This window comes from Arachis ipaensis, chromosome B6 (assembly GCF_059453495.1).
Source record: "Arachis ipaensis isolate K30076 ecotype BB chromosome B6, ASM5945349v1, whole genome shotgun sequence".
NCBI classification, from domain to species: domain Eukaryota; kingdom Viridiplantae; phylum Streptophyta; class Magnoliopsida; order Fabales; family Fabaceae; genus Arachis; species Arachis ipaensis.
In genome coordinates this window covers 106509587-106532016 of record NC_142441.1, presented here as the reverse complement: position 1 = coordinate 106532016, position 22430 = coordinate 106509587, and the positions used below count along the sequence as shown (strand labels likewise).

The 22430-nt window shown below is 34.4% G+C and overlaps 1 protein-coding gene and 1 pseudogene across 1 annotated transcript; both read left to right on the top strand.

Moving 5' to 3' along the window:
* Positions 1–1904: 1904 nt before the first annotated feature.
* LOC148562195 (uncharacterized) lies at positions 1905–3248 on the top strand (annotated as a pseudogene).
* A 1478-nt stretch (positions 3249–4726) lies between these two features.
* On the top strand, positions 4727–7225 carry LOC148562194 (uncharacterized). The gene is made up of 5 exons (XM_088490827.1): positions 4727–4936; positions 6121–6213; positions 6295–6402; positions 6488–6902; positions 7179–7225. Exons 1-5 carry the CDS (start codon positions 4727–4729, stop codon positions 7223–7225), a joined length of 873 nt encoding a protein of 290 aa, XP_088346953.1.
* Positions 7226–22430: the final 15205 nt, after the last annotated feature.

Here is a 22430-nt window from a genome sequence, read left to right as displayed (position 1 = left end):
GCTTGTAGATCTCAAATTTTATTTTTCTTATAGAAGCGAATGATTGAACTTAGCCGATAAGAACATACATGTACATGGTATATATACGACACCTGAAGGGTTGTTGGAAGAAAGATTCCACCTCTTGAATAAAGGAATGAAACTGTGACTTAGTCGTGTGTGGAATTTAAATACCATTTTATCCGAATGCTTGCACCCATTTGATGTAAACTTCTGAAAAATAATATACTACAATATAAGGCAGTTGAATTTAATTAATATTTAATTTCCAACAGAAAACTTAATTTTGTGTTCAATTTAATTAAATATTATATGTTGGAGACCAACAGCGACCAAGCATATAACCACGTTGGAGGGGCTGTTTTATGATATGTTTGTCAAAGTACCACGGAGTTGCTTTGGTCATATATTTAATCAAGCTTTAAAAAAAAAAACTAAAAGGGCGTAACATAAAATTTAAGAAATGATAGATGAAACTTTGATGACTTCATGGTATAGTATAATATATATTCTGGACCCAAAGATGCTACATATCAACAAAAAATGTGGCTCCATTTCATCACAAGTATATGAAGTAATAAAGTTTGCAACTCAAATTTGGCTTTTATTCAAGCTGTTTTTTCTACTTAATTTTTCTTGCTTCTGGTCTTTAAATAATGCTTAAGATGGATTAGGATCAACTTGGGCAAGTTGAATTATTATTGTTACTAACAAAACTGCATGTCTTCTACACCGGGCAGTAGATAATCATCAGCATTGCCATGGATAATTGCATTATTCAGCATAAAATATGTTCTAATTAATGAATAATATTACTTAATAATATAATAAAATATTATAAAGTATAAATAATTCATAAAAAATATTAAAATATATTGATTAACAGCATGTGGATCCTTGCTTCTTATTCTGGCCAGGTCTTCCCCATATTTGACTCTCTTTCTACCTAGCTACCTAAGCTCTCTTACATATATGTATAAATATTATCAACAAATTCAGAATGTTTATGTATGACTTAATTAATCAATACCATATGTAAACAGGTGTAAAACCAGTTGTACTTTCACAATTTATTAAAATGCTATTTTTTAATTACTACGAATTATGACATACATGCAAGCAATTTCATATATTAATTATTATTGGAAATAATAAATGATAAGGAGTTAGAGACGTGGAAGCCAGTGATCCTCTAACTACGAATATTAATTTATACTTAGGACTTAGCTGCCCCATACTCTCTCATTTAATTTATACTATTCCTTTTCATCATCAATTCTAATTAATTACCAACTCCTTCTAACCTTAATTAGGTTCCAATTGCTGTTTGTACTGTTAGGTAGTAAGGATAAAGAGTATAAAGAGTTAATCTCGCATTAAAAAAAATTAAGATGCGAACAGTTTATAAGATATTAATTAATTCGATATATTAAGGCTTTGAGTTTGATATGATTTTTTTAGGTGAAAATTTATGTGCCGTTGTTTTTATATTATATATTTTAATTGAATATTTTTACAGTTATTCGTGGTTAAGGTTGAAGGAGAAAGTTTTTGGTTAAGGTCTTCCAAGAAGATTTTGTCAAAACGTTGATCGTGTCATGGCAAGGTACAATGCATACTTTAATTCTTTTGATTTGTTAGTTTTGAAGTTGCAATTTAACTTATTATATTTATACTATAAATTCTATGTTTCTCTTTATTCGTTTTACCTTAATGGGTTTCTAGAAAATTACTTCTAAGACTAGGAACTATTTCCAACCTAGTTACAAGTCTTTGAATGTCCTTTTCATTGCCCATTCCCTTTGTAGCGAATAACACCCTGCCTCCTCTATTCTTCTAATCTTCACTTTGCGACCCCTTATAAATTTTCCGCCTAAAAAATTTAATAATTATCGATTAGGTTTTGTGATATGCCAAAGGATTGGATGGATCTACCGAGGTATAGCGAAGAGTATATCAATGGTGTTATTAGTTTTTTGGACTTTGCATACTCTGAGGGAGAACCGGACGGACGACAAATTCAATGTCCTTGTAAGAGGTGTTGTAACATTAATTGGTATAGAAGAGATGTGGTATTCGACCATTTAGTAGCCGACGGATTTGTCAAGGGATATAGAACATGGATTAATCATGGCGAATGGGCAATCCCGATGGCGGTTGACGATGACACGGATGATGAAGAAGGTGCACGCGATGACATCGAAGGACTGCTTAATGATGCATTTGGAGATGTATCTCATGCTGAGGGTGTTACTGTAGGTCAAAATGAAGAGGCTAAAAAGTTTTACAATTTAATAGATGGGGCAAGTCAAGAGTTATACCCGGGTTGCAAGAAATTTTCTACATTATCTTTTACCATCCGTCTGTACTTGTTAAAGTGTTTGCACGGTTGGAGCAATGCCTCCTTCACTTCACTTCTTGAGCTATTGAAAGAGGCAATGCCTGACATTAACATACCTTCATCTTTCCATAAGACAAAGTCTATGATAAGAGATTTAGGTCTGGATTATAAAAAAATTGATGCTTGTCCTAATGATTGCCTCCTGTATAGAAAAGAACTAAAGGATGAAAAACAATGTCGTGTGTGTGGAACTTCTCGATATACTGAAAATTCCAGTGATAATAGCTAGAACCAACCTGACAAGAAAGGTCGTCCTATTCCTGCAAAGACTCTGAGATACTTTCCTATAATTCCAAGACTTCAGAGATTATTTATGTGCTCAAAGACGGCAGCTAGTCTGAGGTGGCATGATGAGGAGCGCGTAAAAGATGGGACGTTAAAGCATCCTGCTGATGGCTTAGCATGGAAGAATCTTGATGAAATCGATGAAGAATTTGCAAAAGAATCTCGCAATATTAGACTAGGCTTGTCAAGTGATGGGTTCAACCCATTTCGTAGCATGAACATTTCATGGAGCACGTGGCCCGTGATGCTGATGGTATACAACTTGCCTCCGTGGATGTGCATGAAACCCGAATATTGTATGCTTTCTTTGCTTATTCCTGGGCCACAATCACCTGGTAAAGACATTGATGTGTATCTACAACCATTGATAGAAGACTTGAAGTTGTTGTGGGAAAAAGGAGTCGAAACCTATGATGCGTCAAAGAATGGACCTTTCAAATGCGGGCAGCTCTTTTGTGGACAATCAACGATTTTCCTGCTTATGCTATGTTGTTTGGGTGGAGTACAAAGGGAAAGTTGGCTTGCCCTTGTTGCAACAAAAATACCAGTAGCTTACAACTAAAACACAGTCGGAAGACAGTTTATATGGACCATCGTGTCTTTTTACCCATGGATCATCCATGGAGAACCAATACAAGGTCTTTTAATGGGAAGCAGGAATTAAGACCCCCTCCACCTGTTATAGAAGGACCCGAAATTTTTGAGATGCTACAAAATGCTGAGAATGTCTTTGGAAAGAAGCAAAGTACACCAAATAAAGGTTTGAAGAAGTCTAAGCTTACAAACATGGAGGCAGATGAACTTACAAGGAAGCTCGAAGCAATTCGTAAAATGAACAAGGACGTGTCAACAAGTCTAAGCCAAGAGCGGAGTTATCCAAGTTCTACTCAACTCACAATCAACATAGGGCAGCAGCAGAATATTCAACTCACAGATGAAGAGACTCAAACAGGGCAAGATGACACAACTTTGCCTTCTCCTGAAACTACCCCACAAAATAAAAGTGCAATGTTGGAGCAAGGAATATCAATAAAGGGTAAGAGGATGCCAGGAGTAAAGGCTACAACAATTGACGAATTCTTAAAGGAAAATGGGATAGATGTGGAAATTGAAGGACCAAGCACTGAACTAAGTGAGGACGGGGAACGAAGCATGGCACTTGATAAAGACTATTATCAAGATGTGATGGAGGACATTGATGATGAAGAAGGTACTGTTTTGCTCTGTTTCTATTGATGATAAATATTTATTTTTTTTAAAAATTGTTATAGAAAAACTGGACTGGTAGATCTAGTTGTTTGAAGCTGGTAAATATAGTGTTAGTTGATTCGAAGTTTGTGTGCTATTGTTGATCTAATTGATCTAATGGTCCAAGTATTGAGGGCTGGTGGAGTTAGCGTTATTTGAATAGAAGCTTGTCTGTTATTTGATTGATCCAATTGTTGTGGTTTTGCTATGGTAGTTTAGTGAATTTGTTGAAGTGGTTAAGTCAAGTGAAGTTTTGTGTGCCTTGATGGATGCAATTGATGTAGTTTTGCAATGCGTAGTTCAGTGAAGTCCATCATGTGGAATGAACTTAAAAGTTGTGTGCTTTGATCAACTATATAGGTCAGATTTATAATTTTTATAATTTTTATATTTGTGTACTTGTTTGCTTTATATGCTTATTGAGCTCGAGTTAATTAAGCATAATCTGATGTTGACCAATTAATGAAACTAGGAGAGCCAAAGAAGAAGAAAACCCGTGGAAAAACAACTTGCAAGGAGATTTATGCAAGGACTATGGAACAGCGGGAAGAAGTCACTTTTGATCTTGGACAGCCCGTAGGACCAACCGACCAAAGTGTTTCTAATTTAACTAGTTTTGTTGGCACTATTGGTAGAAATAAAAGATTCGTTAGTCTTTTGTACACTAGTTGGCATGCTGTTCCTCCTAAAGCTAAGAAGTTCATCTGGGACTATGTTAATGTAAGACACTTGGTAATTATTGATTTCAGTTTTTTTATTCAGCACAAGAGCATATAACAATTACCTATAATTATGCAGACCAAGTTTCTCCTCCCAGATAGTGGAGAAAAGTGGGTAATGCAAGCGATTCGAGATGCTTGGAAGCGGTTCAAAGGAAAGATTAAGCAAAAGCACTTCGTTCCCTATGATACTATTGAAGATATGGTGAAGAATCGACCCCCACAAGTACCAGAAAGTGGTTTCATAAAATTGATCTATTATTGGAGTCATCCTCTAATCCAGGTAAAAGACTATATATGTCGAATTTTCATGTGAAACTATTTGTCTATTGAAAGAGCAATATGGTATTTAGTTATTAATGTGAAGCAGCTCTACTGATTGGATCTGAATGATGGTTATTAAAATAAAATTTATTAAGTGTTTCAGCATTATGATGTCTATATGCCTTTTTACTTGGCTAGCTACTTTTTTATCTCGTTGCAAAGGTATTATTTTTTATCTGAAAGTTATATGCATAGCTTCTGGTGAATGGCAGAATAGCTTTTTAGACCATACTGAATCTATGGTTTACAAGAGGAGAAGGTGAATGGCTCCTTTTTTACTTTTTTTTCCCTTGAATTTACTTTTGTAATTTTTCTGCATCTGATTCTTCTGATTTGGAAGTGGGGTTCTGTTCTGTTTCTTGAGTTGGGGACCTGATTCTTTAAGCCTTCAATCTGGAAACAGTTATAAATTTGATACAGTTCTGCATAGGATGCAACTGATATAACACTAATTGTGGTGTGGACTACTTGGAAAAATTGAATTATCCATAGGTTTTGGTTGCTTCTGTAAATAGTTGTGGTTGAAAACCTTTGTATAGTCATCTATCAAGTTCTATTTTTCAATGTGATACTACACTTTCTGCCAAATTATTTTTTTTATTTAATTTGAGTAACAGATTTTCTCATGAAAACCACATCTGAAATTTGCTTTTAGTGGATTGACTTATATGCATGTAAACTTTGTTTCTTGTGTTATGTGTATAATTATTCTTTGTGGATCTCATAGCTATGTAGTTTTGTTCCATTCATATGTTATAAGTTCTCCACTCATTTTTTTAATTTCACAGGGTTTAGGGGATACTCGGGTAATACTTACTTGTTCAATGAGAATGCTACTATGTAGGAAATTGAACTCGACATAGGTCACTGGAATTAATTGATTGAATGATGAGGGGATTGGGTAAGCATATTTTACACGAGATGAGATGTCCCTGGAGTTTACTTGATCATGTGAAGTGTGAATTTTTACAGTTGTGAAAAAACTAAACAGGTGCTCCAATGTATTATAAATAGATCTTTTGTGCTTGCTTTTGGGTATTGTTCAATGCTTTAGCTTAATAATGCAGCCTTGCTAGTAGATTTTCCTAACTCATTATGCTGCACGTTTTAGGAACTGTATGCTAACTTTTTATTCACTTCCAGTCAATAAGTCAAAGAAACAAGCAACACAAGGAAAATGTGAAGTTTCCACATCGCATGGGGCCAATTAATTTTGGAAGAGTACGAGTGGCTATGGTAAATAGTAGATTTATATTTATTAGAATTTATATTTGCATAAATTAAAGGAAGAAATCGAAGTATGATCTTGTTTTGCAGCGAGCAACAAAGGAAACAAAGGAGGAACCAAAAAGGTTTGAGATGTTCATTGCTACCCGAACAAGTCGGAAGAGGAAAGAAGTGGATGAGGAAACACAAACTGCTGTTGTAAGAGTTCATTGAATCATTTATAATTACATTTCAAATTTAGGATACGGTAACTAACTCAATTTTAAATGTTTCTTCTATGCAGGAAGACTTCCAACACCGCCAAGCTGCTGGTGAAACAGAAGAGAAAGCATTTGAGGCCATATTCGGGAAAGAACAACCAGGTCGGGTAAGGTTGTATGGAAGATCTGTGACAAAGACTGATTTAAAAAAACATGCTGAAATTAATGAAATCAAGAATCAGCACAAAGAGGAAGTGTCCAGTCTGAAGGATAAACTTGGACACATGGAGGCCCAACAGCAAAAACAAGAGGCCAAACAGCAAAAACAAGACGAAGAGATTCATGGGTTGCGAAATATGATCAAGTTATTACTGCAGCGATCGGAACCTGGAATGAGGCCAGAAGAACTAGAAGCTTTATTACAAGACGCCCAACAGTCTCCTATTGATGCGAATAGCGGCCATGGATCAACACATTATCCGAACTTAGATGTGGTATGTCCTTATCTATTCCTTGTTTCATAGTTTTTTACTTGCATTTACATTAATTGCTATGGCTGAAAATGTTTGTTGGCTTTATTAACAGTGAAGTTATATTGCTATGGCTGAAAGTTGTATTATGAAGTTGTATAGCCATGTTATTTTTTTTAGAATATGCTTTCTTGGTTTACTATGACTACGTGTTCCATTTAATTTTTATAATTACGAATGTTATTATGAATATTTTTTTAACTACTTTTCTATATAATTATACAGGGTAACAATGAAGATTAAGCAATGAAGATTAAGCTGACTATTATTGTGGTTTATTGGCTAAGATAGAATGCTATTTAGAATCTTTATATGTATGGTTGACTAATGATTTTTATTAGAAGATACTTTTATTGGCTAAGTGATATTATGGTTTTGATATGGCTATGCTTACTTTAGTTTGAGTTGTATGAATTTTTATAGTTAACTTCATTCTAGTACTTTTGGATCAATGTTATAAATATATTTTGGTTAGAGACAATTTTTATTATATAAAGTAATTATTTAGTATAATTATGTATTTATTTTTATTTTGTAATATTTAATTCATTTATACATGTAATCATATTCACTATTAAGTTGTATTAATAATTATTAGATAATTATATATATATATATATAGAAAAAAAATGAGACCTAAGGCTACACTTATATACAGTAGCTATAGTATACAGAAAAAAAAAACGGACCTAAGGCTACGCTTATATACAGTAGCTATAGTGTACGAAAAAAAAAAAAAAAGAGGGACCTAAGGCTACGCTTATAAAAAGTAGCTATGGTATACACTTTGGCTACGCTTTACAAGTGATGCAGTAGCGTTAAAAAGCGTAGCCTATTCTGGAAGAACGAAAGCTGAAAAGCGTAGCCTTTGGTCATGGACAGCATCACTTGAAAAGCGTAGCCTATTCCCAAACGCCAAAAGCGTAGCCCTTGGTGCAAAAAAGCGTAGCCTTTGAGAATAGGCAACGGCCGAATAGGAATCACCCCAAAAAGCGTAGCCGTAGCCTAAAAAGCGTAGCCGTAGCCTAAGGCATCATTTTTTTTCACTTTTGGCTACACTTTTCAAGTGTACCTGAATGGGTGTTTTTCTTGTAGTGTATGTATTTATTTTTATTTTGTAATATTCAATTCATTTATACATGTAATCATATTAACTATTATGTTGTATTAATAATTATTAGATAATTATATATATATACAGAAAAAAAAGACCTAAGGCTACACTTATATGTACAGCAGCTATAGTATACAAAAAAAAAAAAAAAAACGAGACCTAAGGCTACACTTATATACTGTAGCTATAGTATACCGAAAAAAAAAATGAGACCTAAGGCTACACTTATATATAGTAGCTATAGTATACAGAAAAAAAGAGAGGGACCTAAGGCTACGCTTATAAAAAGTAGCTATGGTATACAATGTGGCTACACTTTACAAGTGATGCAGTAGCGTTAAAAACCGTAGCCTATTCTGGAAGAACGAAAGCTGAAAAGCATAGCCTTTGGTCATAGACAGCATCACTTGAAAAGCGTAGCCTATTCCCAAACGCCAAAAGCGTAGCCCTTGGTGCAGAAAAGCGTAGCCTTTGAGAATAGGCAACGACCGAATAGGAATCACCCCAAAAAGCGTAGCCGTAGTCCAAAAAGCGTAACCGTAGCCTAAGGCATCATTTTTTTTCACTTTTGGCTACACTTTTCAAGTGTACCTGAATGGGTGTTTTTCTTGTAGTGTCTTTAAGTTCAAACTTTGATTGTGAGAGTTAATTGTTGGTTTAGGCAATACTTGCAACGAGATTCTATATGTTTAAAAAAAATTATTTTTAACAAAAATATTCAAATAGAATTTTAAGATTTTTAAAGTATAATTTAATTATGACTTATTCTATTAGTTTGACTTATTTATTAGAAACTATTTTAGTAGCCAAAATTTAAATTGATTTTTATAAATATTATTATTATTATTATTATTATTATTATTATTATTATTATTATTATTATTATTATTATTATTAATGGCCGAAGCCATAAAGGAAAAAAAATCAAAGAAAAGCCAAAGGTGGCTTGATTATGTATAAGAATATATACATAATGTGACACATATATCTTTTATTCCATTGATCACCTTTCATCATTCTTGACTTCTTTATTGTCACTACCGAAACCAAAGAAAGGAAATAAGAAAGAGAAGGTCCAAAGCTTGCATGGAAGAAAATCGTAACTCCCACCAAAATTCTGGCTTCGATTTCTTACGATCCGTAACTACAATAAAAAATCTAATCCGGTAAAAGTATTCATATCTTCCTCCTCTACACGTTGGCGTTACTTTTTTTTAGTAGAAGCTGATGGTGATGTAACTCCTCTTTCTCTTGATGAGTTTGGCCAATTGGAGTTCTAGGAGGCACAGATGATTTTTGACATTCTCTTCTTCGACAGCTCGATCAGAAAACTTCTTCGGAGCCTCGAGTATTTTGATTTTATATTGAGGTAGGGTTTGGTAAATTTATAATAATTAAATGTAAATTTGATAAGTGAATTGATATTGTGATTGATTATTGATTGAATTTGACTGAATTTATGTTGAATTTTTGTGATATATTGATATTTGTGATTAGTTTGGGGTTTGGTCGGTTTAAGTGCAGCCAAGAACTGAATTATTTTGATGAATTTGGGACTGGAACGTTGTTGGTGATCAAGTAGAATTGGTGAAATGTGATGACGTCATTGAGATTTAATAGTAAATGAGTTGATAAATTGATAACATGATTTAAAATATGAAAATGGTTTGATTTTGGAGGCGGTTTGATTTTTAATTGGTTTGATTTTATAAATGTTTTGATATTAGAAATAATTTTAATTTATTGAAAATGATTTGAAAGAGTTTGAGAAATAGTTTGGATGGGACCCGAGAAGGGTGGCAAAGACCGAGTTTTCGGGGAGATGTTGTCGAAGTTTTGTTATAAAATTTAAGACTTTGTTTGAAATGTTATTTAAAAAAAGATTGGATTTGAGAAATTATATTATTTGATTTATTAAGAAAATAATTATGTTTTGAGTTTAATCCATTTAAGAAATATATATATTTTGAGTTCGATTTATTTAGAAAAGAATTATTTTACGACTTTAAATTATTTAAGAAAAGTATTATGTTTTTAAGGTTGATTTAAATATGAAAAGAGCTTATGTTTTGAATTTCACTTAAGAATTTCATACGGAGGAATTTTAGTGAACTTTCAAAGTAATTGAATTTTGATTGAACGATTTCGTTTTGCGACGTCTTGAAAAAAGTTAACGAATTAGTTTTAAGGATGAAACAGGAATTAGTTTTTGTTTTAAAATTGGTTCGGAACTTTTGATTTGTATGATTTGGTTTTGATTTGATTTAGAAACACTTTATTTGATTAAATTCAATTTAAGAAAATAATGATTGTTAAGGATTTCTAATGAACTTAAGAAAATGAGGTTGGTTATCGCTCCCCTAAAGTCTAGAGGCCTTGAAAATGGGTTTAAATAATAAATGGTTTCCTTTTGTCTTTTAAAAGAAGAATTAGTTTAAGTGAAATTGTTTTAAAAAGTTTTGGAGAATTTCACAAAGAGGTGGTTTTGGTTTTAAAAGAAAAAGAACAAAAAGAGAATGATATATTAGGTTAAAGAATATCTACCACAAGAGAGCAGAGAATAAAGATTAAAAGAGATTGAGTATTGTTGGGCCTTAGTGCCAAGTGTCTAGTGGGGAGGGCGATGCGTAACGCTCACTTGACACTATAATGACGACTCAGTGGGGACGGCAATGCATAACGCTCATTGGAGACCGAAAGGAAGGTTACGGCTCAGTGAGGACGGCGATGCATAACGCTCACTGGAGACCGAAAGGAAGGTTCCCCATGAGGACGGCGATACGTAACGCTCATGGAGGGGACGTTGGCTGAGATAAGGACGGCGGTACGAAACGCTTATCTCAGGACCAGTGTCGGGAATCGGGCAACAAACCGACACACGAGCTTATGGCCTATATAGGACTAGACATGTATCATACTTGTTTGCACATACTTGTTGTGAATGTGTTTTCTATGATTGTGTGTTCTTGTGACTGGATTCTATGTTCTGTAATTGCTCTCTGATTTGTATTTATCTTGCATTGTTTGTGCCTATGATTGAGTTTTGATGGTGATTTATGTTGAATTGGGCCGTAGGCCGAGTTGAATTGATTTGGGCCAAAGGCCGTGACTGGAAGGATCAGTGGTAAGCTTTGGTTAAAATGGATTCTTAGTAATTAGTGAAATATATGAAATGTCATTTTGCGTGAAATTTTTATAAGGAAAATATGAGTTTTCAATTTGGATAATGAATATAACTCTATACCCCGACCCTACTAAGAACTCCCTAGTTCTTACACCATATTTCCACCCCCTTTCAGCTATAGGTGCGAAGGCTTATTGCGAAGCTGCGGGAGCACAGAGGAGTATGTTTACGAGTTAAGTTGTTAGAATTTATTTTTTCCTCGCCTTGCTAGTTAGAGTTTTATTTAGAGGGGTAGGATTTGTTTCTGAGAATCTTGAAATAAGTCTATGTATTTAATGCTATGCCAATATATATATACACCTTTGTGGTTAAGTGGTTTAAAATAAAAAAATCTGTGTTCCTAATAGGAGTTTCGGTTCGTACTCGCGAAGGTTCAATATTAAATAAACATAGTATATAATTAAAGGAATAGAGGTAAGTAGCGCTCGGACTTTTAGTACGATCATGAGGTGCTAAAAGTTAGGGTGTTACACTTTTGATATTCAGTTTTGTGACTTCTTAGTGAACGACAAAAGGCTTATATTTCATTAAGAGATTATTTAAAAAAGCCTATGAGTGAAAACGCATAAACTAGGAAGAAATCCAACATAGTTTTAGATTGAGTTTGTTATTTGATTCTATTTGTTCTTGGCGTTTTTGTTTGGTCTTGGTGTTTGTTTGTGAAGCACGGAATTGTTACTTCGTTTTTCTTGGCATAGAATCGGTTTGGTTCGATTTGTCTTTGTCTTGGTCTTGGTGTTGGTGATTGTTATCTTGAATTGGATATAGCGAAATTCTGCCATAGTTGTGGTAGAGACTAGACATAGACCTCCTTGGACTTTGAAGTTGAACTAGGATACTTGCTGGTGTTCTCTTTACTCTCTATTTGTTTATCTTCTGTAATTGCAAGAGTACTGAAAAATCTCTTTCTTCTTCTATTTTACGCTTCTAATTTTAAAAGAATACCTTGATTCAAACCCCCTTTATCAAGACGATAAAACCTTCACTAATCTATCTACAACAATTTTGTAAAATAATTTTGAATGTGCAAATCATTCCATGATATTAGGTTGGAGTATCCTATAAAATCGTGGGATCTTACGATTTAGGCTTGGTTTGGTAAAAAGGTGATAAAGTTTTTCAAAAGTACAAGCACCTTGTTTTGCGTATGGTAAATAAAAAAGCTCATCTGCTTGTGGTTTCAACTTTTAAAATCTAAGGATACTTTTGAAAGCACCTAAGGAGGAGTTTTTCAAAGTTGGCTTATGTTTATCGAAATTAAAAAGTCTAATATAACATCATACATTTGTTAATATCTAATTTAATTCTTACGTTAACTTCTATTATAGTATTTTTAAATTTTAAAAGCTATTTTATCAAACGTACTTATTAATACTTGTGTTTATTAAAAGTCATTTTTAATTTAATTTACCAAATATAGATACTACAACTTTTAAAAACCTAATTTTTATAAACTAGAAAAGTAAAAATTTTACCAATCTAAGCCTTAATAAAAATATTAAAACCTATAAAGCTTACCCCTACATAGTTCAGCAGGAGCAACGCTTCCCAAGTATCCAATTTTCCCATAATTTAGTAGGATCACCGGAAACCTAAACCCCAGTTCAATGTAACAATTCAATAAGGTATAGAGCAAGCTAATACCCATATAAACTACCAATCTACCACAATGTAGCTTAGAGCATAGATCATAAAATCAATTTTCTCTCTTACGATTTACCCTAGAGAAGCAAAGGAAGAAAACAACCACCATTGTTAAGAGAGAAAAATAGAAGTAGAGAGAAAGAAAATAGAAAAGAAAAAAATATGATGGATAATCTAGATAAATTATATTGTTAAATAAACATTCATAATGAAGAGGTTAGTCAAATTAATTTTTATTTAGCCAATTTTATTACATCTGTTAGACATGCTTGAGTTGGGCAGACAACATAGAAAATGACATGCTTGAGTTTGGCCTTGCACTAGTCAGCATGATTATAGGATGATCAATGAGATATTACACGAGTTGGATTAACATGGGTGAGGGTGGAGGTCATGCAGGGGCTCAATAAAGAGGGGACAAACAAGGATAATAAGGATGGAAAGGAGGCAGAGAAGGTGGAGATGGTGATGAGAGAGATGGAGAAGGAGATAATGGTCAGGGAGATGGAGGACATGATGGTAATGGAGGAGGTGGAGCTGGCATAGGTAGAGTTGGCGTAGGTGGTGGTGGAGATACAATTGTTGGCAATAGTACATCCTTTGCTTTGGGTCCAGCAATGATACATCAGGTGAGAGTATCATCTAGATATATACTAGCAAGGTTAGATAATTTTTTACTATTTGCGAATCCTAATGCTTGTTATAGAGCACTAGCACGAAGATCAAGCTTTCTTTCATGAGATTATTGCTATAGCGTTGCAGGACGACAATGTAGATCATTACAGGCCATAAATGGATACTCTTTCGTCGAAGGGTATAGTGGACCTCAATGAGGTCCCAACAACAGGATACTATGACGGCCTCTATGTATTTGGTGAGACTCATAGTTAGCATTCAATGCACAGATTTATCTATTTTGATAGTCGATACAGGCTAGACAACAACAACAAAAGAAAGATAAAGATGATGATGAGGTCCCATTTGTACAAAGAGCGCGGAATATCATTAGAACTTGTGAATGTGGCACATAAAATTTGTTGTGCCATGACTAATATTTTATTCAGATCATATATTGTTATGTATTATCTAGATTATTCAAATTGGAATGGTTGTCTTGGATGCATATGTATTTTGTGCTTTGGCATTTCTTGATTAGCATTGCGTTTATTTGACATTATTTGTATCAATCTCGCTAGCTAACCAACTAGGACATCAGTCAACTTGAACAACTTTTTAAAATTATTAAAAAATAAAATTTTAAATTTTTAAAAATAAAATTTTAAATCTGTAACCGCTTTTACAAAATAAAATTATGAATTTTTAAAAATAGGATTTTAAACTTGTAATCACTTTGTCAACGTGAAACTCCATTTGATCCCTTCTCATTGTGTCACCGATACCTCGTCTTCAACTGTCCATCGCGTTGCCGTTGTACCCTTCACCATAACTGTAAGATCCTGGACTTTTGAAAAAAATTTTATTATGAACTAATTTTAAATCATTTATTTATTGACATCTTTAATTTCAGAAATTATTTTATTAAAGATAATTAAAGGTAATTTTGATTAATTGAATTTGAAATAAATTAAGGTTTTTATCCAAACTCTACAATTATTGAGTATTTTTCTATTTACAACTTAAAGTTTAAGAAATTCAAAAATAATGAGGTTTGACTATTTAAATTAGAATTTTTATCTAACTTTACAATTATTGAATTATTTTCTATATTTAAAATATAAAGTTAGTAGTTATAAAATAATAAGAATTTTATATGATTTAATTTAAATAATTGATATTTTTATAATTTAATACTTTAAGTTTTAGGAATAACAAAAATTAATCTTAATATCTTATAATTTTAATTAGAGTATTTGATTTCAAACTAATTAGTATTTTGATACAACAAATAATATTTTAAAGTAATTTTGAGGATTAAATTAGATTTCAAATTAACCCAAAATCTCCAATTTCATACACAAATCCTAACTTTAACACAACACAACACACACTCCCTAACCCAAACCCTAGCCTCCATACCCACAATCAGAGAAAGAAAGGAAGAAAGAAAGAAAGAAAGGGAAATAGAGAAGAGGGAGATACGAGAAAAAGAGGGAGCGCCGGTGAAGGAAGGAGATCGCTGCTGCCATTGCCGCCGCCATTGATGCTCCAGCTCGCCGCCACTCATGCTCCAGCTCGCTGCCACCGTCGTTTTGTCATGTAAGAGGGAGAGAGAGAGAGACGAATGCGCATGAGAGAGGGAGAAGCCGTGTTGTTGCCATCGAGCTCACCGTCACCGTCGTCTAGCGCCACCATCGCGTCACCTGAGCCGTCGCACACTGCCGCGTTGTCGTCGCCGTTGGTCTGCCTTAGAGCCGCCATCGACCAAAACCAGGGAGAGAAAGAGAGTTCGCGAGTGACAGAGAGGGTTACAGGCATGGAACTGCCATGCCACTCTTGCAAGAAGCCGGTTCAGTCACCACCACTGCGCCCAGCCGCCGTCGCGTGCTCCATCGTCGCTGGTGGAGATGTGCCGCCGAGAAACGCTGCTACTATCGCCAACGACCATTGCCAGTAAAGGTTTTGTGTTTGGCTTTCGTTCTTTTGAATTCTGGGAAAATTACCGTCACTCCATGGTTGTTACAGTCGCTGTCACCGGAGTTTTTGCTCACCGCTGTCGCTTGAGGTTGTTGTTGGAGTTGCTGTCGGGTCGAGTCGGAGTTGCGATTGCTTCGTTTTGTTATTCCAGTACGTTTTTCTATCTCAAAACACTCTCCGTTAGTATTCTGTTATGTGTCTTATGGTTTTTGCAACGTTAATATTTTAGGATTGAGTAACAAAGGTTGCATGTTGCGATTAAAGCTGTTCCTACTGCTACGGAAGCAAGCGGAGCTGTGGTTTTGAATTTTCGAGGTAGGGTTTTTCTAAAAACTCAATTTTTATAATTGGAATTATTATAAATGGATATTGATGTGAGAAATACATTTTGTTGATTATGCAAGTCTTATGAATTCTCTGGCCTGATTTGGATGAATATAATTGTTTGTTTGAATTGAATTATTAATTGATTTTGTTAAACCAGTGGTTGCTAAATTGGTTTTATTGAAGTTTTGGAAATGAGTTGAATCATTGGAAAAGGATTTGGTTTTGAACCCGTTAGAAAAGGTTGAGTAACGGTTTGGTTGGGACCCGAAAAGGGTGAAAAAGTCGGAGTTTTAGGGGAGATGCTGCCAAAATTTTGTTATAAAATTTAGACTTTGATTGAGATGTTATTTAGAAAAAGTTTGAATTTGAGAAATTGTATTATTTGATTTTTGATTTATTAGGAAAATAGTTATGTTTCGAATTTAATTCATTTAAGAAAAGTATACGTTTTGAGGCCGATTTAGTAAGGAAAGAATTATACTTATTAGAGTTCTATTTATTTAGAAAAGATTTATTTTATGATTTTAAATTATTTAAGAAAAGTATTATGTTTTAAGGTTGATTTAAATATGAAAAAGTCTTATGTTTTGAATTTGACTTAAGAGATTCATTTGGAAGAGTTTTAGTGAATTTTAAAGGAAATTGAATTTTGATTGGATGATTTCTTTTTGCGACGTCTTGGAAAAAGTTAAAGAATTGGTTTTAAGGATGAAACTAATATTTCTTTTGGTTTTGAAATTGGTTCGGAACTTCTGATTTATATGATTTGGTTTTTATTTGATTTAGAAACTTTATTTGATTAATTCAATTTAAGAAAACAATGATTTTTAAGAATCTTTAATGAATTTAAGAAAATGAGGTCGGTTGTCCTCCCCTAAAGTCTTGAGACCTTGTTGTGGATTTTAATTAACAACCCTTGATTTTTAAGTGGTTAAGCGAATAGGTTGAGAATGAATAATTTCTGGGTCTTTTCAAAAAGATTTACAATTGATATAATTTTGAAGACTGCTAGGCGTTTCCGGAAAAAGGTTACCAAAAGCGGTTTGATTTTAAAGGAAATTGATTTGAGAAAAAGTGACTCTTGAAGAGATGTGAACTAACTATGTTTTGTTTTTGAAAGAAAATAGGCCAAGAATGATTTTGAAATTGGGATAAAGATGAGTTTGGTTTTGATTGAGAGGCAATCTATAAGTCGCAAGAGTATGCCAGCCACTATATCCCTGGGCAGTGTGCCGCGCACTATATCCCTGGGTAATGTGAGAATTGAGCCTAAGTATTCTGCTCACATCCTTTCGAGTCACAAGAGTATGCCGGACACTATATCCCTTGGACAGTGTACCGAGCACTATATTACTGCGGGTTCCCATTTTTATTCGTGACCGAAAGGCGACGTTCCCATGGGGATGTGTCAGGTTGGCAGATAAACTGACAATGTGATATCACAGCCGATAGGACAAGCATTCATCATATGCATCTATGTGACATTATTTGGGTGTGCATATTGAAATTGGTTTGTCTATGTGAATAACATACCATAATCTCTATCCCTCTTACAAGATTAGTAAGGATAAAGGCGAGGAAAAATAAATAACTACAAATAATACAAAACATCATAGAAACAGAAATTAGATAAACTCTTCATAAACTTCTTCGTCCATATCCTGAAAAGGAAAAATCTATAAGGGGGTGAAAACGTCGTCCTTTACAAGGTTCTCAGTAGAGGGTTAAAGAATTCCTATAACAAGATATATAAAAGGAAACTGTTTTCAAATACAGTGATCGTTGTTCGCCTTATGTACCTTTGCGAAACCAATGGTTTAACATTCAAAATCCAAAAATTGTTTATAAAAAAGGAAATCAGTTAATTACCCAAAACTTAGAAAACATTTTCCTTTATTATAAAATCTTAAAATATTTCCTAGACAGTATGAATGATCAACCTGTTCCAAGCATAGGTTCATTAAGTCTATGTTAAACCAGTTTGATTTTTCATACTTTACTAAACTTCAAACACAAACCAATCACGGCCTCCGACCCATCACATAATCAATTGTGGCCTCAAGCTCAAATAACACAATCAACACCTAATTCACCACAATCTAACCAATTTAAGTCACAAACACAAGAAATTAGGTTCAAGCACAATCAAGACCAGTTATATCAAGTATATCAATTAGCAGTTAAACAGAATTATTCATATAGGCAAACCAATTTTAATATGCACACCTAAACAATTTCACATAGATGCATATGATGAATGTATGTCCTATCGGCTGTGATATTCCATTATCGGTTAAACTGCGAACCCGACACCTCCCCATGGGAATGTCGCTTTTCAGTCACGAATCAAAATGGGAACCCCAAGGATATAGTTCCCGAAACACTGTCCAAGGAATATAGTGCCTGGCACACTGTCCAAAGGATATAGTGCCCAGCACACTCTTGTGACTCAAAAGGATGTGAGCAGGATATTTAGCCTCAGTCCTCACATTACCCAAAGATATAGTGCCTGGCACACTGCCCAGGGATATAGTGCCCCGCACACTCTTGCGACTTACAGATCGCGTCTCAATCAAAACCAAACTCATCTTTATCCCAATTCCAAAATCATTCTTGGCTCATTTTCTTTGAAAAACAAAACGTAGTTAGTTCACATCTCGTCAAGTGTCACTTTTCCTCAAATCAATTTCCTTTAAAATCAAACTGCTTTAGGTAACCTTTTCCGAAAATGCCAAGCAGTCTTCAAAATCATATCAATTGTAAATTTCTTTGTAAAGACCTAGAAATTATTCATTCTCAAACTATTCGCTTAACCACTTTAAGATCAATCATAAACCCCAATTTTGTGGTTTATCTTGTGTTGAATTTAGGAGATTTTATCAACTTATCTCACATTTATTCAATGAAAAAGTATGATTTTGTAATCCTCCCTAATTTGTGCTTAAGAGATAAAAGCATGCTTTTTGGGCCTTTAATTTGCCAATTTTAATTCACTTCAATCCCATTCTATGCCTTGATATGTTTGTTGAGTGATTTTAAGCTTATAAGGCAAGGATTGGATGGAACAAGTAAAGAGGAAAGCATGCAAAGTGGAGAATTCATGAGGAAATGAGGATTTGCTGAATTGAAGGCCACGCGCACGCGTCATCCACGCGTACGCGTGAGGAGGAGATCTGCCAACGACATGCACGCGTCAACCACGCGTACATGTGAGAGGGACATCTGCCAGCGACGCACACGCGTCACCCACGCGTAAGCATGACGAGGGAATTTGCAGGTGACGCGCACGCGTTGACCACGCACACGCGTGACGCTGATCACGTGACCTCATTAAAGTGAAAATACTGGGGGCGATTTCTAAGCTTTCTAGGCCCAAATCCAACTCATTTCTGAGGCTATTTGATGCTGAATCCAAGATTGGACAAAGGGAGAGCAATTAGATTAGCTAGGATCATGCTTTAGGTAGTTTTCTAGATAGAGAAGCTCCCTCTTCTCTCTAGAATTAGGTTAGAATTAGGTTAATCTCTCTTAGCTCTAGGTTTGATTCTTGTTTTTATCTTATTTTCTTTGTAATTTCTTGTTCCTACTTCTTTGTTCTCTTAGTTTATAGTGTTAATTTCTCATTTATACCTCTTTTTATGTTGATGAACTCTTGTTGGATTTGGATTTTCTTTTAATGCAATTTATGTTTTATGTTTCTTTGATGTTTAATTGAGTTGCTATTGCTAATTTCTTGCTTTGGGTAGTGATAGATTTTATTATTTCTTGCAATTTATGATGCTTTCCTTTTATGCTTACCAAGTGTTTGACAAAATACTTGGTTGGATTTTAGAGTAGCTTTTTGAGCATTCTTGGCTTGGAAAGAGAAATTAGGCAATCTTGAGTCATTAATACCCAACTCATATTGGTGATCTAGAGTTGTTAGTTAATATTGTTTTCATTAACTCTAATCTCTTGCTAATTCAATTAGTAAGTTGATTAGGACTTTTGGATTGAGATTAACTAGTCCTATTTGACTTTCTTCCTATGTTGAAGATAACATTGTACCTTCTTCCGATGTTGAAGATGACTTAATAGGATTAGCTCTTGTTAAGTATTTATTATGATTAATGACTAGGATAGAAAACCTAGATTCTCAATCCTTGCCATGAATACCTCTTTTTAGTACTTGCTTTCATTAGTTGCTTGATTTACTTTTGTTGCCTTTTTTATTTCTTGTTTTATCAACTCAACCCCCTTGAAACTCACAACCAATAATTGAGCATTCGATTGCAATTCCTAGGGAGAACGACCCGGGACTAATACTCTCGATTATTTTATTAGGTTGGATTTGTGACAGTAAAAAATTAAACTTTGATTTGAGGATCGATTGTCGATTTGGGCTATGCTCACAACGAAATTATTTTGTTAAATTCTGAACCAGTATAAATCCTCATATCAAGGTCTCAAGACTTTAGGGGAGACAACCAACCTCATTTTCTTAAATTCATTAAAGATTCTTAAAAATTATTATTTTCTTAAATTGAATTAATTAAAAAATGTCTCTAAATCAAATCAAAACCAAATAATATAAATCAGAAGTTTTGAACCAATTTCAAAACCAAAACCAATCTCAGTTTCATCCTTAAAACCAATTCTTTTACTTTTTTGAAGACGTCGCAAAATGAAATCATTCAATCAAAATTTAATTACCTTTAAAATTCACTAAAACTCCTCCGAATGAAATTCTCAAGTCAAATTCAAAACATAAGCCTTTTTTATATTTAAATCAACCTTAAGACATAATACTTTTCTTAAATAATTTAAAATCGTAAAATAAATTTTTTTTCTGAATAAATTAAACTCAAATCAGTATAATTCTTTCCTTACTAAATTGGCCTCAAAACATATACTTTTCTTAAATGAATTAAATTCGAAACATAACCATTTTTCTAATAAATCAAAAATCAAATAATATAATTTCTCAAATCCAATCTTTTTCTAAATAACATTTCAATCAAAGTCTTAAATTTTATAACAAAATTTTGATAGCATCTCCCCTAAAACTCAGACTTTGCCACCCTTTTTGGGTCCCAAACAAACCATTCCTCAACTTTTTCCAACGAGTTAAAAACCAAATTTATTTCCAATGATTCAACTCATTTCCAAAACATCAATAAAACCAATTCAGCAACCACCGGTAACAAAATCAATCAATAATTCAATTCAAACAAACAGTTATATTCATCCAAATCAGGCCAGACAATTCATATGACTTGCATAATCACCAAAATGTATATCTCACATCAATATCCATTTATAACAATTCCAATTATAAAAATTGAGTTTTTAGGAAAACCCTATCTTAAAAAGTCGAAACCATAAACCAAAAGCGTCAAATAAATCTTTTTCTCTCGGCCTGAAATCACGGCAGCCGCAACCACAACTCGGCTTACTTTCGCAGTAGCAGGAACAACTTTAATCACAACATACAACCTCAGTTACTCAATCCTAAAATATTAACGTTGAAAAAATCTTAAAACACATAACGGAATACCAACGACGAGGGTTCTGAGATAGAGAAACTTACTGGAATAAGTGAATAACAAAGCGAAGCCACTGCAACTCCGACTCGACCCGGCAGCAGCTCCAACAACAACCTCAAGCGACACCGGCGAGCAAAATCTCTGGCGACAGCAACTGTAACAACCATGTAGTGATGATAATATTCCCAAAATTGAAAAGAACGAAAACCAAACACAAAACCCTTACCACCAGTGGTCATTGGTGATAGCAGCGGCATTTCTCAGCAGTAGAGGCTTGGCGGCGCGTCTCCAGTAGCAGCGACGTAGCATGTGATGGAGGCTGGGCGCAGCAACAGTGGCAGAACCGACTTCTCACAAGAGCAGCTCGGTGGTTCTAGGCCTGCAACCCTCTCTGTCACTCGTGAACTCTCTCTCTCCGTGGCTTTGCTCGACGGCGGTTCCAAGGCAGACCAGCGGTGACGGCAACGCGCAGGGTGCAACGGAGCAGGTGACACGATGGTGGCACTGGACGATGGCGACGGTGAGCTCGACGGAAGCAGCGCAGCTCCTCGATCTCACACGCACGTTCGTCTCTCTCTCTCCTTCTTGCGTGACAAAAGGATGGTGGCGGCGAGCTGGAGCATGAACGGCGGCGGCTATGGCAGTGGCGGTCTCCCTCCTCCACCGACACTCCCTATCTTTCTCGGATGTCCCTCTTATCCTTTTCCCTTTTTGTCTTTCTTTCTTTCTTTCTTTTCTTTCTTTCTTTGACTATGGGTATAGAGACTAGGATTTGGGCTAGGAAGAGTATGTTGTGTTATGTTACAGTTAGAGTTTGTGTATGGAATTGGAAATTTTGGGTTAATTTGAAATCTAAATCCTCAAAATACTTTAAAATATTATTTATTGTATCAAAATACTAATTAGTTTTAAATCAGATACTCTAATTGAAATTATAAGATAATAAGATTAATTTTTTTTATTTCTAAAATTTAAAGTATTAAATTACAAAAATATCAATTATTTAAATTAAGTCATTGATGGGAAGAAAAATGTCAGTAAAGATTTTCACAAAAATAACACGTTGCAAGTATAGTTCTAAACCGACAATTAAACCTCAATCAATAT

What these genes read in the sequence shown, in the direction of transcription:
- LOC148562194 (XM_088490827.1), top strand. Translation starts at nt 4,727, where the DNA reads ATGCAGACCAAGTTTCTCCTCCCAGATAGTGGAGAAAAGTGGGTAATG. An exon ending in GGAGTCATCCTCTAATCCAG is followed by an intron (nt 4,937 to 6,120) that starts GTAAAAGACTAT and finishes ATTCACTTCCAG; the next exon opens with TCAATAAGTCAAAGAAACAA. An exon ending in AGGAAACACAAACTGCTGTT is followed by an intron (nt 6,403 to 6,487) that starts GTAAGAGTTCAT and finishes TCTTCTATGCAG; the next exon opens with GAAGACTTCCAACACCGCCA.